The following is a 13,637-nucleotide window of genomic DNA, read 5'->3' as shown; positions in this document are numbered from 1 at the left end:
TGTTGCCAAGTCTAGCTCTCAGAAGATAGGAAGTGCTAGAAGTAAGATTGCATGTGCTACCTTAAATCAGTCCCCTTGGGGGTATGCATTATGAGACAGTTTTTAATTACATGAGCACATACTGTTTTTTTTCCACAGGACCCATTGCTCACTGAGTGCCCAGAATGTACAATGCTCACTGAATGAGAGCTCTTCAATATTTTGTTTTCTCATCATTGTTGAGTGTTCATTATTTACTGCACACCGTTCAAACCTTGCTGTGAAGACACAATGATTCATTTCCTCCTGGGTTTTTCTATGGTGCTCATCACGACAGTATCAGAGTGCTTCACAAAGAGTAATGAATTTATTTTCCCAACACACCTGTGCCCCATTTGAGATACATAATACTTGATTTTTCAGCGAACTTATCATTGGATAGCACTTTCTATGTCCAAAGCACAGCTCCCATTGACTTCAATTGCAGCTGTGATGAGTACTCACTTCTGCAGATGAGATCCCAGGTTTTCAGGTCAGGCACCCAGAAAATGAGGAACACACAATTCATGGCCATCTGTGAAAAGTTTGGTTGAAGTGTTTTGCCCAGCACCATGTAAGAACTGTATGGCAAAAGCAGGGATAGAATCCAATTCTCTAGAATGGTGTTCAACTGCCTACATCATGAGTTCACTCCTTCTCTTTGCATAATCCCCTGCCTCGGTCATTACGCACCTGATTCTGTTGAAGTGACTGGACCTGCACTCCACATACGAGGCAGGAGTTGTATAGGCCACAGTCTTCCCCTCCTTCGCTATACAACCATGATTCATCTCCAGAGGATGGTCGATCCTGTGCACTGAATGAGGCAGGGTCCTGTGGAAAAAATAGCGTATGCTCATGTCATTGAGACCATCTCAGAAGGCACACACCAAGGGGGCCGACTTAAAGAAATGCAGGCAACCTTACTTCTGGTGCTGCTTGACTTTTGCGAGCTTGACTTTGCAACCCTTCATATGGTTCTTTTAACTTAAGTTGTTTTGGGGGTGCCATTTCTTAGGTTTTCTGAAAAGAAACGGAGAAAACAGAAATTCCATCATGTGGCATCAGATTAACACCCACGTGGGTCAGCAGCCGGGCGGAACCTTGAGACCCACCAGTGAGACCACTGCCACATGGGCTAACAAAGTAACTGGTAGCAGCAGTAGCAAGTTGCCGTCCCCTCTGTCGACCAGCGCGAGAGGGGGATGAAACATGTGGCCAGTGGGTTTCATAGATATTCGCTGACAGAAGAGGAATGGGAGACTCAGGAATCTTGGGTTCCATTCCAGGCTCTAGAAAGGATTCCAGACTCTTCTGCCCATTTCCTCCCAAACTTGACCCCTTCTACCCCATACAGTCCTGTCTCTTCCCCGCTCTGGCTCCTTGTCCCACCCCATTCTCCTCACCTAGCCAATCCCTTTTTCCAGTCCCCAGGCTTCTCATCCCCTCCAAGTCTGGCTGTCCAGCAAGTCTCCCTCCAGACTGCTTGTCCCATTCCCTGCACCCCATCTCCTTCCCCACCCTTTTCCTTCTGCCGGCTCCCTGTATCAATCTTCTTGCCCAACCATTCCCAGCTTCTTCTCCCAGAAGCTCCCAGTGTTCTTGCCCAAATAGTCCCAGTCTCCACTTCTCCCAGACTCCTTGTCCTCACTCCTTTCTGCTCCCCAACTCTGAGGTCTGGCTCTTGGCCCCTCTGCATTTGAACAAGCAGCATCCATCTCCACACTGTCTGGACCCAGCAGGGGAGTCATTGAGAGCTCTCAGCTCCAGGGCATGGTCCACAGCAGCTGGAAGTGCAGGGGAAGTCTTGCTCAGCCTTCAACTGGAGCAGGCCCAGTGCAATGAAATCTCTGGAGAATTTAGCTGCAAAACTCTAGCAAGCCTCTGCTGAGCTTCTGTGAATTCATTTTTGGGGGGGGGAGTGTGCAAATCTGGGTGGATTTTTATGGGGAAGGAAAAAGGCACATGCCTGACATAAAGGGCTTCCCATGCCAAATTTTAACTCCCTGCTGTGTGAGGGCACTAGAGCTTCTCAAAGAAAAGGTCGGCAGAATTTTTTTAACACTGGCAAAACAAATGTGTTTTTCCCTAGCCTTGTTCTTGGAAACCAGTTGACCATTGTGGCTGAAGTTTTCTGGAAACATTCAGCCTGAGGTTGACGCCTGGCATGGAAAATTTTAGCACAAATGGTTAATGTTTGGCAAAGTTATAAGCAACTGAATACAGGATCTAATAATGAAGTGTTCAGCGACTTTAATAATTGGAGGGGGGTTGGTAGTGCATACGTAGCTCAAAAACACCACTTCAGCTGTTAGAATCTCAGGAAAATTCCTTTAAATAACACTACTTTTAAGTCCCATATCATCTCACTGAGTCAGCCACTGGAAGGCAACGTCATCCACTTGTTCACACACACAAAACCAGCACATTATATAGGGACCCAGCTTTTTAATAGATTCAGGTGCTGAAGTAACTGGTGTGTCAATACACTTGCTGTACAGTCTGTGTCCAACTGGTGGTTCTCCGGCTGGGGTCCAGTGAGCCAGCTTAAAGTTGAGCTGCGATCTGTGGACTTCCAGCCATATGCTAACGAGCAATTGAGGCGATTATTTGGAGGAGCAAGGAGGGGTGATCAGAAGCGAATGGGCCTGATTGTATAGCAGGTGTGATTCAGACCTGTCCTACCACTCACATTTCTCCTCCTTCCCTCAGAGAGAAGACGGAATTGTGCACTGACCCCTCTTGCGACCAATCAGCTCCAGAACCAGGAGAATCAATGCTGTAAGGTCCGGGCCCTTTTCCATGCTAGCCTGGATCGCCACAGCTCAGAAGAGGAATTGGAGCGCATCAACCGAGAGTTTGCCACCGAGAAGCGGAAGTGGTCTCAGGTCAGCAGGCTTTCTTGCTGCGGTGACAGCAACAACACGTCCTCCAGTGACGAGGAAGTGAAGAACTTGTGTGGCATGTCCTTCCGGCCCGTAGTGGAACAAGCCGATGGTCTGCATGCTAGCCCCAGCCCCGTGCTGTTCAGTGCCTCCCCTCCTAAGAGACTCCAGCCCCTGGTGCGGAACCCAGCCTCCAGGCCTCTGATATTCACAAGTGTTGGGGCCGGCTTTGAGCAAGTCATGCCTTGTAAGAGACACCGGCAAGGCTACGGGGACAAAGTCAGCAGACCCAGCCTTGACCTGGAAAAAATGCAGCAGGTAAGTCAGCTTCACACAGGAAAAGTCAGCAACTCACAGGGGAGAGGCAACGCTTGATTTAGTCCTCAGTGGAGCACAGGTATCTGGTCTAACAGGTGATTATAACTGAACCCCGCTTGGTAATAGCGACCATAATATAATTACGTTTAACATCCTTGTGGGGGCAGGAGGGAAACACCAAAGAACACCACCACAGCAGCATCTAACTTCAGAAAGGGGAACTACACAAAAATGAAAAGGCTAGTTACATGGAAATTAAAAGGAACAGTCACAAGAGTGAAATGCCTGCTAGCTTCATGGAAACTTTTTAAAAAACACCATAATAGAGGCTCAAATGAATTGTATACCCCAAATTAAAAAGAATAGTAAGAGGACCAAAAATGCCACCATGGCTAAACAACAGAGTAAAAGAAGCGGTTAGAGGCAAAAAGGCATCCTTTAAAAATTGGAAGTCAAATCCTACTGAGGAAAATAGAAAGGAGCATAAACTTTGGCAAGTCAAGTGTAAACATATAATTAGGCAGGCCAAAAAAGAATTTGAGGAGCAACTAGCAAAAGACTCAAAAACTAAGCAAAAAATTTGTTAAGTACTTCCAGAAGCAGGAAGCTTAACAAACAACCAGTGGGGCCACTGGATGATTAAGATGCAAAAGGAGCACTTAAGGAAGACAAGGCCATTGCGGAGTAGCTAAATAAATTCTTTGCATTGGTCTTCACTGCAGAGGGTGTGAGGGAGATCTCCACACCTGAGCCATCTTTTTAAGTGACAGAGTGGCTGAAGGCCACTGAGGAACTGTCCCTGATTAAGGTGTCAGTGGAGAAGATTTTGGAACAAATTGATAAATTAAACAGTAATGTCACCAGGACAAGATGGTGTTCACCCAAGAGTTCTGAAGGAACTCAAATATGAAATTGAAGAAATACTATTACTTAAATCACCTTCTGTACCAGATAACTTGCGGATAGCTAATGTGATGCCAATTTTTAAAAATGGCTCCAGAGACAATCCTGGCAATTACAGGCTGATAAATCTAACTTCACATGAAGTCAAGCAAAGTACAGAGTTACTACCCCTACCTCAGCAGCAACGAGGCCAGTTGCATCATCAGTCCATCCCTCTTCTCCTCTCTAGAATTTTAGATCTGTGGCCAGCTAGGACTTCTTGTTTGAGGTAAAGGCTCCATTAGCTGTATTGACTCTGTGTGACACGGTTGAGCAGTCCTGATTTCCATCCATTAAGAGGGCGGAGGTGACACAGCCACACTAGCCAGTTCATTGTGCTATAGAGAGCCAGATTCAAATCAGCTGACTTCAGTGGAGTTATAGCTACTATTTCTAGGTCTTAGGTTCACCCACAACGTTCAGTTATTCAGAGGCAGGGATTGTTGGTAGCCCAGTTTTTAAGTCTCATTGTATGAATAAATATGGTTCTGTAAGTCAGACAATGTTGGATCCCTTTCTAAATGTTTTGGACTCTTGAGCCTACTTCTTCACTGACTCGTATGGGTTTTACTCGGGTGTAACTATTGACTTAAATGGCATTGCTCCTGATTTCACAATGTTGTATCAGAGCAGGATCAAGACATATAAATCACTGGATCTTGCACTGACTCTTACTGAGTATAAATAAACTTGGTATTTATGGGCTGGATAGATGTCCTGCTTCTGGAAGGACTGGCTGTTCTGTTTCATGCCTGTTTGATCTGTCTCTTTCACTAGAATATTATTCCAGTGTTGAGTATCTCAACTCTCACTTTATTATTTGCTTTTCTTCCTACACTGATGTAGTGTCAAGTTTTAAAATCCACCAGGTGGAAAATGGGAGTCATATGCCTCTGGACATCTGGTGACCCTAGTGGAGTGCAGTAGGTTAAGACAGAGCCTCTTATTTTAATTCTGAATTTCCTGCCTTCAGGCCTCTAACTTAGACTTTTCCTGCTCTGTTTTTTGCCTTGGTGTACTGAATTTAGCCTTGTTAACAAGGCCCCTTTTCAACTTGTGTGAGGGTCCCTCTAAAAGAAAGATCAAATTTGTTCTGTATCTTTAAAAAAAATACAGAACAAAGGGCCCTTTTTTCCATTGTCTCCAAGACATCATCACCCCTATCACAATAGCTGTCCCTCTCCATCACGGCTGGCATCATGTGCTCCATGAATGCATAATGCCCAGCCTCGTGATTTCAGCACATTACCCCCATCCGCCCACCTCTCTGCCCTGCTCAACGAGCAATTAATGACAGAACATTCAGAGGGCCCAATTCTGTACTCCTGGTGCACCCAAAACTTCCACTGATGCCTACAGAAGTGTTAGCTGGGCAAGGAGCACAGATCAGGGCCCTGCATAGTTAGAGAAGAAAAAACAGAAGAGCCAGTGCTCAGCTGAGCAAAATGCGTCCGTTTCGGGAGGTGTGTGTGTGTGTATGGTTGGAGGGACTGGGACCCTTTCTTGGGACCTGACACATGTCTCTAATGTCAGAGTCAGGGGCATGAATTGGTTCTTCCCGTGGTCACTGCGCAGCACCATGATTACGAGTGTGCATTGGCAAAGGGTGAACTTCAAAAGGGTTGGAGGCTCCTTCGATTCAGCTTCCCAAACTGCTGAGGCTTTTTAGAACCCGTGAAGTGGAGCTGGGGAATCTTGCAGAAACAAGCTTCTTCCTGCTTTCAGCGAGGATGGAAGTTCCATTGGACAGGCCTTTTCCACAGTAGTTCCTCTCCGCTCGGATCACAGCATGAGAACTGGAAGAGGAGAGTAGGCTGGAATTATTTTGAACATGATGTTTTTGTTTTTTTAATGAAACATTTTGCAAGTTGCCGTTTTAGAATTTTTTTTGTGACTCTCTTCAAAGAAAATTTGATTGAGAACATTATTGACGCTTTTCATTTTCAGAAACCCCAAGTTTTGGTAAATGAAAAACTTCAATAATGGTTTTGATTTAAAAAAAAAAAAAAGGGGTGGGGAGGAATAAAATGGGTCAGTCCATCTTGACACCTGCGAAATGGAAACAATTTTGAATTTTTTCACAAATTTATTTTTAAAAATATTGAACATAAGCTAACCAAACACTTGCAGACTTAGAGCTTCGTGATCACAGCTCAGAAGGGCTGTGTGGCCTCTAATTTATGCCCTCATTGGTTGCTACTTGTGCCCAGTTCTGCAGGACAGACCCAAGTCCAGGGGAACTTCCCTGTGTTCTGAGGATTGGTCTAAAAGCACCAATGAAGGGTGGCTACTGCCAGAAAAATCCGTATAGAAGTAACATGATTGAGTGGACTGTTGAGGCCATGTCTACGCTACAGCGACTCAGTTACGGCACCATACACTTCCTACAGCAATGGAAAGGGATTTTCCATCACTGTAGGAATTCCACCTCCATGAGCGGCAGTACCTACATTGACAGAAGCATTCTTCTGTAAGCCTAACAGTGTCTACAATGGAGTTTAGGTTGACATAGCTATGGTGCTCAGGGGTATTTATTTTTCATGTGCCTGAGTGCTGTAACTGTCAACCTGACTTTTAAATGTAGACCAGGCCTTAGTCTCCCCCAGTCATTTCAGATTCACTTTGCTTCAGCTAAATCAATGATCTTGTGGATTAAGACACTTGGCTGGGACTTTGGAGATCTGATTTCTGTTCCTGCTCTGCCACAGACCTCCTGTTTGACCTTGGGCAAGTCATGTAATTTTCCAGTGCCTCAGTTCCCCATCCATAAAATGGGAATAACCTAATAACCCTTTCTTTGTCTGACTTGACTCTTTAGATCGCATGCTCTTCAGGGCAGAGACTGTCTCTTTTGATATGATATGCTTGTATAGCACTTGGTGCAATGAAGCCCTGGTCTCTGGATACTGGTGTAATTCAAATGAGTAGTAATAAAAATGGCCAGGCGTTGCAGATGCCACCTGAGCTTTGAACATCAAGCTGTTCCTTCTGCCTTGTTCATTATCTTTACTAATACACATTCAGCCAGCAGAATGTAGCTGATGGTTTTGTTTGATGCAAGGAGGAAAATAAGCTGGCTTGCTTTCCCCTGGCTGCACTGGGTCTGCACGGCCAGCAGTGGGTGCTGGAAGTTGGCAGGTAGGACTCAGACAGGCAGGGAGCAAAGATGTGGGCCTGAGCAAGAAGGAGCCTGTTTGTTTTGGTGAGTGGGGACTGCATGGTTTAGAGGCAGAGGTTGGATGTTGAGTCCTTCACCTCTATGTCAAACCCAGTCTAGGTTGAATAGTGACACAAAGTGGATCCAGACAGTTGCTTGGGTCTCTGTGAAATGAGATGGTGAGTCTCAGTCCTGTTCCCAGTGTCCAAAGAAATTGACACAATTGGCCACTCCCTGGCAGTCTCTGAAGAGAGGCCAAGGACTGGCTAGTTAAGCAATCTGGGGCAGGGACTGTCTGTTTATTCTGTGTTTATACTATGTGACGGGGCAAGGCCAGATGACTAAAGTAAAGTAATGGGAGACAGATATATTAGCCACAGGCTAAACAAATCCCTGTTACCAGAATAAGCAAATGGCAGCTGCTCCAGGTCAATTAAGGCACCTGGGGCCAATTAAGATCTTTCCAGAAGGCAGGGAGGACAGCTACGTTGATTGGGACACCTGAAGCCAATCAGGGGCTGGCTGAAACTAGTTAAAAGCTTCCCAGCTAGTCAGGTGGGCACGCGTGTCAGGAGCTGTAGGCGGAAGTTGCGCTGTTGGAGAAACTGAGTGGTACAAACCATATCAGGCCCAAGGAAGAAGCTTGAGGAAGTAGAGCCTGCTGTGGGGAAGTAGCCCAGGGAATTGTACGCGTCCTGTTTCTAAAAAGTCAGCTACCATACCTGATACTATTAGGGTCCCTGGGCTGAAGCCCAGAGTAGAGGGTCGGCCCGGGCTCTTCCCTTTGCCCCTCTGATTATTCACTGAGACTGGGAGACAACAGAGACTGTGCAAGGGAGGGTAGCTTCTCCTCACCTCCTTTTCTGGCTTATGATGAAAATGGCTCAGTAGGCTGTGACCCTTGCCTCTAGAGAGAGAAGGGCTACGTGGAGGGTCACAGTGAGCCTCTGAGGCTAGCGAAATCCGCCAGGAAACGCAGTACCCACGGAGACAAGGACAGAGCTTTGTCACAACAATGTCTAGCACAACAGGGTCCTGGGCCCTGATGAGGGGAGCTCCGAGATGCTACAAGAGTACAAATAATGGACTTTGAGTCTGAATTCCCCTCTCTCCTCTGGAGGTATGGTGCCCCTGGTTCAGGACTGATACCCATTTATGAAGTATAGTGTATGGGGGAAGCTTGCCCTGCTGCTTCTCACACCTTACCGGTCCTGTAGATAACCAGAGGACTCTGGCCTGGCCTCTCAGTCTAACCTAAACAGGTGGAGTTTTAAAAGAAAATCATTCTGGGCAGGTGTCTGGCTATCCCTTCCCAGCATTACATCACAGTGTGATGGTGCCGCATTGTGCCATAGCAATGAGTTCGGACAAGTGGCAGCCCCGTTCCCTGCCATGCCTGGCTGCCACACAGTCTCTGCCTTTTGGAGCTGGCATGATGCGGTCAATAAACTTTCTTTGCTACTGCAAAGGATTAAAAAAATTTAGCCCAGAAGATCTTTTTCCATTCTTTCTTTTAATTGGGCTGAAATGCCCTGGCATACGCAGGCACACACAGCTCCAGTGACTAGCCGGTCCAGCTGCCGTTTGATCATTGTCTTTGGGCAGCGTCCATGCCAGCTGCATGCATTTCAATGAGGGTTGTGCATGTCCCTGAAAGGCTGGGGCCGCTGTTGGCCTCTGGGGTTGGGTGCGGTGTTTATTTGGAACTCCCAAACTCTGGGCAAGTCAGTGCACCTCAGTGCCTCAGTTTCTTCATATATCAAAGGGGATAATATCTAACTCCCAGAGGGTGATTTGGGGTGTAATTCATTCCTATTTGTAAAGTGTATTCCAATCCTCAGATGCAAGGGGCTATAGAAGAGGAAAACTTATCCGGTGTTTTCATTTGGAGCGTCTCCTAAGGGAGAAATGGAGCTCCCCCTGTTGACTTTGTGTCCTCTCTGGCGGGCGGACAAACCTTCAATGTGCGAGCAAACCAAGCTGGGAGGAGGGCCTAGTGATGTCATACCAAATGTGAAGGATCTGAGAAACATCTGCTCCACTGACTACTCAAGGCAATCCTCTCCTCTGGACTTATCCACGAAATCCACCCTTTAGCTCCTTTGCTCCAGCTTCTGTATGGCTGCAGGTTCACATTGCCATTCCTTTCTCCTGCTGACGAATACTGGCATTTCAGGTGGAATGAACCTGCCATGTGGGGCAGCATTGAAAGCTCACTTGGTCCTCATAACGGTCATATGAAGGAGCAGAGAAAGAGTGGGAAGTGCGTGTGCGTGTGTATGTGTGTGTCTGCCCCAGTGTGATGGGAATTCAGCACCCATTTAGCTCTGGTTGCTGAGCTGTAAACATGCAGCTGACTTCACTGCATTAAGTAAAAGGGGACTGCGGGATGGTGGTGATTTACAAATCGCCATGGTGGCTGGGGCTTGCCCTTGTCTGGTAAATGGAGACCGGAAAAGCAGCCTCTGGACAGAGAAGGCTCTAGAGGTCACCAGTCTGAATCAAGCCCAGGTTGTTAATGACTGAAAATTATTACCGTCTGCTGCAGAGGCCCTGCGAGCCCATTGGGGGCCCTAAGCAGGAGTATTTTTGTGCCTCCCAAACACATACTAAATAGTGACTAGAGGCCCCTTTGAGCTGCTCGGGATCCGGCCTAGACTATTGCTTAGAATGCTTATCTGCTGGCTCTTTTGAGCCCTTCATCGCCTGCTTGATGGATCCTGCAAAACAGCTGCCACAGTTGGTGCTAACTTGCCACTACCTATGTTGTTCTTTTTTTGTCGTTAAGTGGCGGACTTCAGTCTCCAGGGCCGTACATCACGAAATTTCCTGGCCTGAGTTTTGTAGGTGCTTGGACCAGAAGAGCCCAGTGGTCCCTTCTGGCCTTAAACATCTATGAATCTAGCCCCAACAGCTCCTATTGGTTTCAGTGGAAGTTGTGATCATTCAACAGCTCTGAAAATCAAGCTGTTGACTGGGTGGCGTAATGATAGGCACTGGAGTGTGAAAATGTGGGCCTTAGCTGCTGTTGTGTCTAAGTGCTGCTCCGCTTCCTAGTTGGAGCCATATTGTGAAAAACCATGACAGCAGCAGCCTGATCCCCAGTGCACCATCAGTGTCCTGATTCCTGCTTTTCATAACCCTCTGGCCTCTGCAATTATGAAATCCTGGATTCCCCGCCAAATTGCATCTTGCAATTCCGCCTTATCACAATGGGGGAGTCTCCTGCCGCTCTGTGCTCCTTCCCCCAGCCAACATTCTGGGATGATATGCCAGGCACAATGAGGGGTTCAGAGCATTATGGGGGGGGCTTGACTGCTGTGAGGCAATCCTAGGACTGTAGCAGTTTCGGACTGAAAAGATTTATTAGCTCATCCGATCCGTCAAGCCCACAAAGATCTATAGCCCTACAGCAGAGAAGGGATCAGACATTACCACACTCGCTGCCCACGAGGAATGGCAGATCATTCCCAATCTCTCTCCCACCCCCTGTCTCTGTTTCCCTGGAGGAGGCAGGGAGATAGCGGCTGTTCTGTCCTCTTGGTCCAATGTTTACTGGAGAGAATCTCTGGCTCTGTGCCGTCGGAGCTGACGTCTGATTTGCTGATTAAGACATTTATAGAGTCCGTGTAGGCAGAGAGCAGGGGAGGGAGGGAGGGGTGCCATCTGAGAACACCCAGGTGCTGGGAAGTAGAGAGAGGCTCAATGGGGAGGGTGTGGGCACCCCCACCCTGCCTCTGAGGAGGTGATTATAATTCTGCCAGCCAGCAGCTATCTCTCTCTCTTCCATTGTGCCCTGTAAGTGCGCTGTGGATGGTTATCATCATGGAATGCCTGGGAGATGTTTTCTGTGCAGACACACATGACCGTGGAAGCTCTTGTACGCTGGCACGGCTGGTTGAATTGGAGTAGGAGGAGAGCTGCTTCTCAGCTAGAGATCAGCCACTGTTCTGCAGGAGCTGCAGCTCGCTTTGATCAGCAAAGCTGCCTCTGAGCATGGGTCACCACGAATCCTTTGGTGCGTCTCCACCTCAGTGACTCACCGTTCATAACTTCTCCTGCAGCTCTGATTGGCAGTGCCTCCTGCTGTTCCAGTCGTGGGCTCCCTGCACGCAGCTCTCTGGGTGCACATCAATAATCCTGATTTGTGAGCACCCCTCTGCTCTTCCAGTTTCTGCCCCCCGGTCTGCTCTGCTATTGCCCCTCAGTGCTGTCTTGGAGCAGCTGCTGCTGCTCCATTTCTAAGTCTCCTTATAGCTGTGCTGCTAATGAACCCAGTTCCCACCTTCTAGCATCTCCTGTTATTCCAGCCACAACTCTACCAGCGCACTTCAGTCCTGATGTGGAATACATTTGCTATTCCATTCCTAGGCCCACACATCTCTGCTACTGTCCCTCAGTGCCTTCCTTCTGGTTTAGGTCCTGGCCTATCTTGAGCCAGTTAAGAGTTGCCTTTGTCATACACGCAATGGAAGCAGGCTGAAAGAGGATGGATGGGTGAGTCTCTGCATGGGTGCCTCTGTCAGGAAAAGACAGCTGTGCTTCCATCTTGTTCTCCCTAAGGGACCAGCAACACAGCATCGCCTCCTCTGCGCTCTCCGTCCCTGTGAGCTTGTGCAACTGAGAAACCTGCACGGTGGATATAGCTGTTCGGAGCGTCATACTATCTTACCACCACGCTTGCTGTTATCAGCTAGCAGCAGCAAACTCACGTCTGTTCCTTCTGGGAGCATCTGGAGCCTGTTGCCCTGATGAGCTCCTGCTTTGGTTCCTGACTGAAGGCAGGATTGGGCGTCTCCTGAGGGAGCAGGAGTCAGTCTCCTGAGATCTAGTGGTCACCTACCAAGCAGGAGGTTACACTTGGATTAATAGTCCCAGTCTCTCCTTCCCCAGGACAGCAGAGAATGGGAAACAGTAATGGATTCAGCCCCCATGGAGAAAGGCAGTGACCCAACAGCAACCCCTTCCGGCTACGTAATGGCGGCATCAGCAAGTCCCCAAGAGAGTCTTGTTCAGTCCTCATGATGCTTGTGGCTGCACTGCAGGGCGTTGAGAAGGGAAGGAAATCGGATGTGCATGGGCTGGGGGAGAATGAGTTGAAGGGTATGGAGACCCAGAGGAGCCCACTGAGGAGCAAGAGAGGAAGCCATCTTGGGTGTATCGGGATCTTCAAAGAGACAGTAATAGCACCTGGCATCAGGGACACTAAACTGTGAGCCTGAAGTTACTGGAGCCTGAAGTTGAAGTTACTGGCTTTTAATTGGGGTTGGCAGGCTGGCTGGAAACCTTTCCAGCCCTGCTGTCCGGTGCTCTGGCTGCAGGCCAGAGGGAAAGGAGGTCAGATGGGCACATTGGCATGGATACTTCAGAGATGATCCAGCACAGGGCAATGTCCGGAGTGTTTCCAGTATCTATGATTGGACTGGAGCTGAAAGTATATGTGTCTCTAAGGACCAAATCCGTGAGATGGGGTGGTCTAGCCCAAGTTACTGGTGAGAGGTGGCCTGGCCTGGCTGGTGAATGGCATGTGACTTTGCCCCCGAGCAAAAAAAACAGGCCGCTCACTAAGAGGCTGTTGGGGAATCTGCATGGGGGAGGAGCATGTTGGGGTCTGAACCTTAAGTGTCTTTGTCACTCAGTCATATCGTTGCATATGGCAGGGCTTGGCAAAGCCTGACTCCTCCTCCTCCGCTGGGTGCTTGTCTGCCAGCGTCTGGAATTGTTCGTGTTGGACTGGCAGGCCGTGTACAGGCCAGACAGTTTCTTGGGGGTGGGGTTGTAAGTCGAGGGCTGTCCTAACACAAAAGTGACTTGGTTTAAATTTGTGACTTGAGGAGGAACGAGCAACTTTCACTGCGTGGACGCAAGGGTGGATCCTTAGGAGCAGCGGTCCACTGGGATTTCCCTCCTACTTCTCTTTCAGATAGCTGGGTGCTTCCTTTCTGCAGAGGGTTTCCCGAAGGCGTTCTTTCAACCCAGCCCAGGAGGACAATGCCAGCTTTCTCCCTGGCTTTGGACTTGCCCCAGCTGGCTCTGAGGGCTCTGGCGGATTAAAAAGTTTTGCTGGAACCTGTTTGTACTTTCCTGCAGGACAAGTTAGTAGATGCTGCTTGGGAATGCACAGATGGGGTCTGACCTGTGCACTATAGGTCTTGGATAGAGAGAGGGGAGGGTTGGGTTGGGTTGTCCCACCGACATTCTCCTTGGCATATCAAGGCTAGGGAGACAGCTAGGATTTGGAATGGACTGTTTGTCTCTCGGGCCCAACCCACCCTGGTGTGGGTGCTTCATTGTGATGCAAATACCGCACGTTTTCT

At 48.3% G+C, this 13,637-nt stretch overlaps 1 protein-coding gene across 2 annotated transcripts in view; it reads left to right on the top strand.

The window, feature by feature from the left end:
* The window catches only part of LOC102947796, a 77,640-nt gene that overhangs the window by 25,339 nt on the left and 38,664 nt on the right, over window positions 1-13,637 (top strand). For both annotated transcript variants that reach the window (XM_043543518.1, XM_007071683.4), the window contains exon 3: window positions 2,731-3,221. In XM_043543518.1, the coding sequence (XP_043399453.1) occupies window positions 2,731-3,221 (491 nt within the window). The remainder of the gene's footprint in view (window positions 1-2,730; window positions 3,222-13,637) is intronic.

This window comes from Chelonia mydas, chromosome 3 (assembly GCF_015237465.2).
Source record: "Chelonia mydas isolate rCheMyd1 chromosome 3, rCheMyd1.pri.v2, whole genome shotgun sequence".
Lineage (NCBI taxonomy): Eukaryota > Metazoa > Chordata > Testudines > Cheloniidae > Chelonia > Chelonia mydas.
Note: the sequence above shows the minus strand (reverse complement) of the source record. Positions and strands in the feature narration are given on the sequence as shown.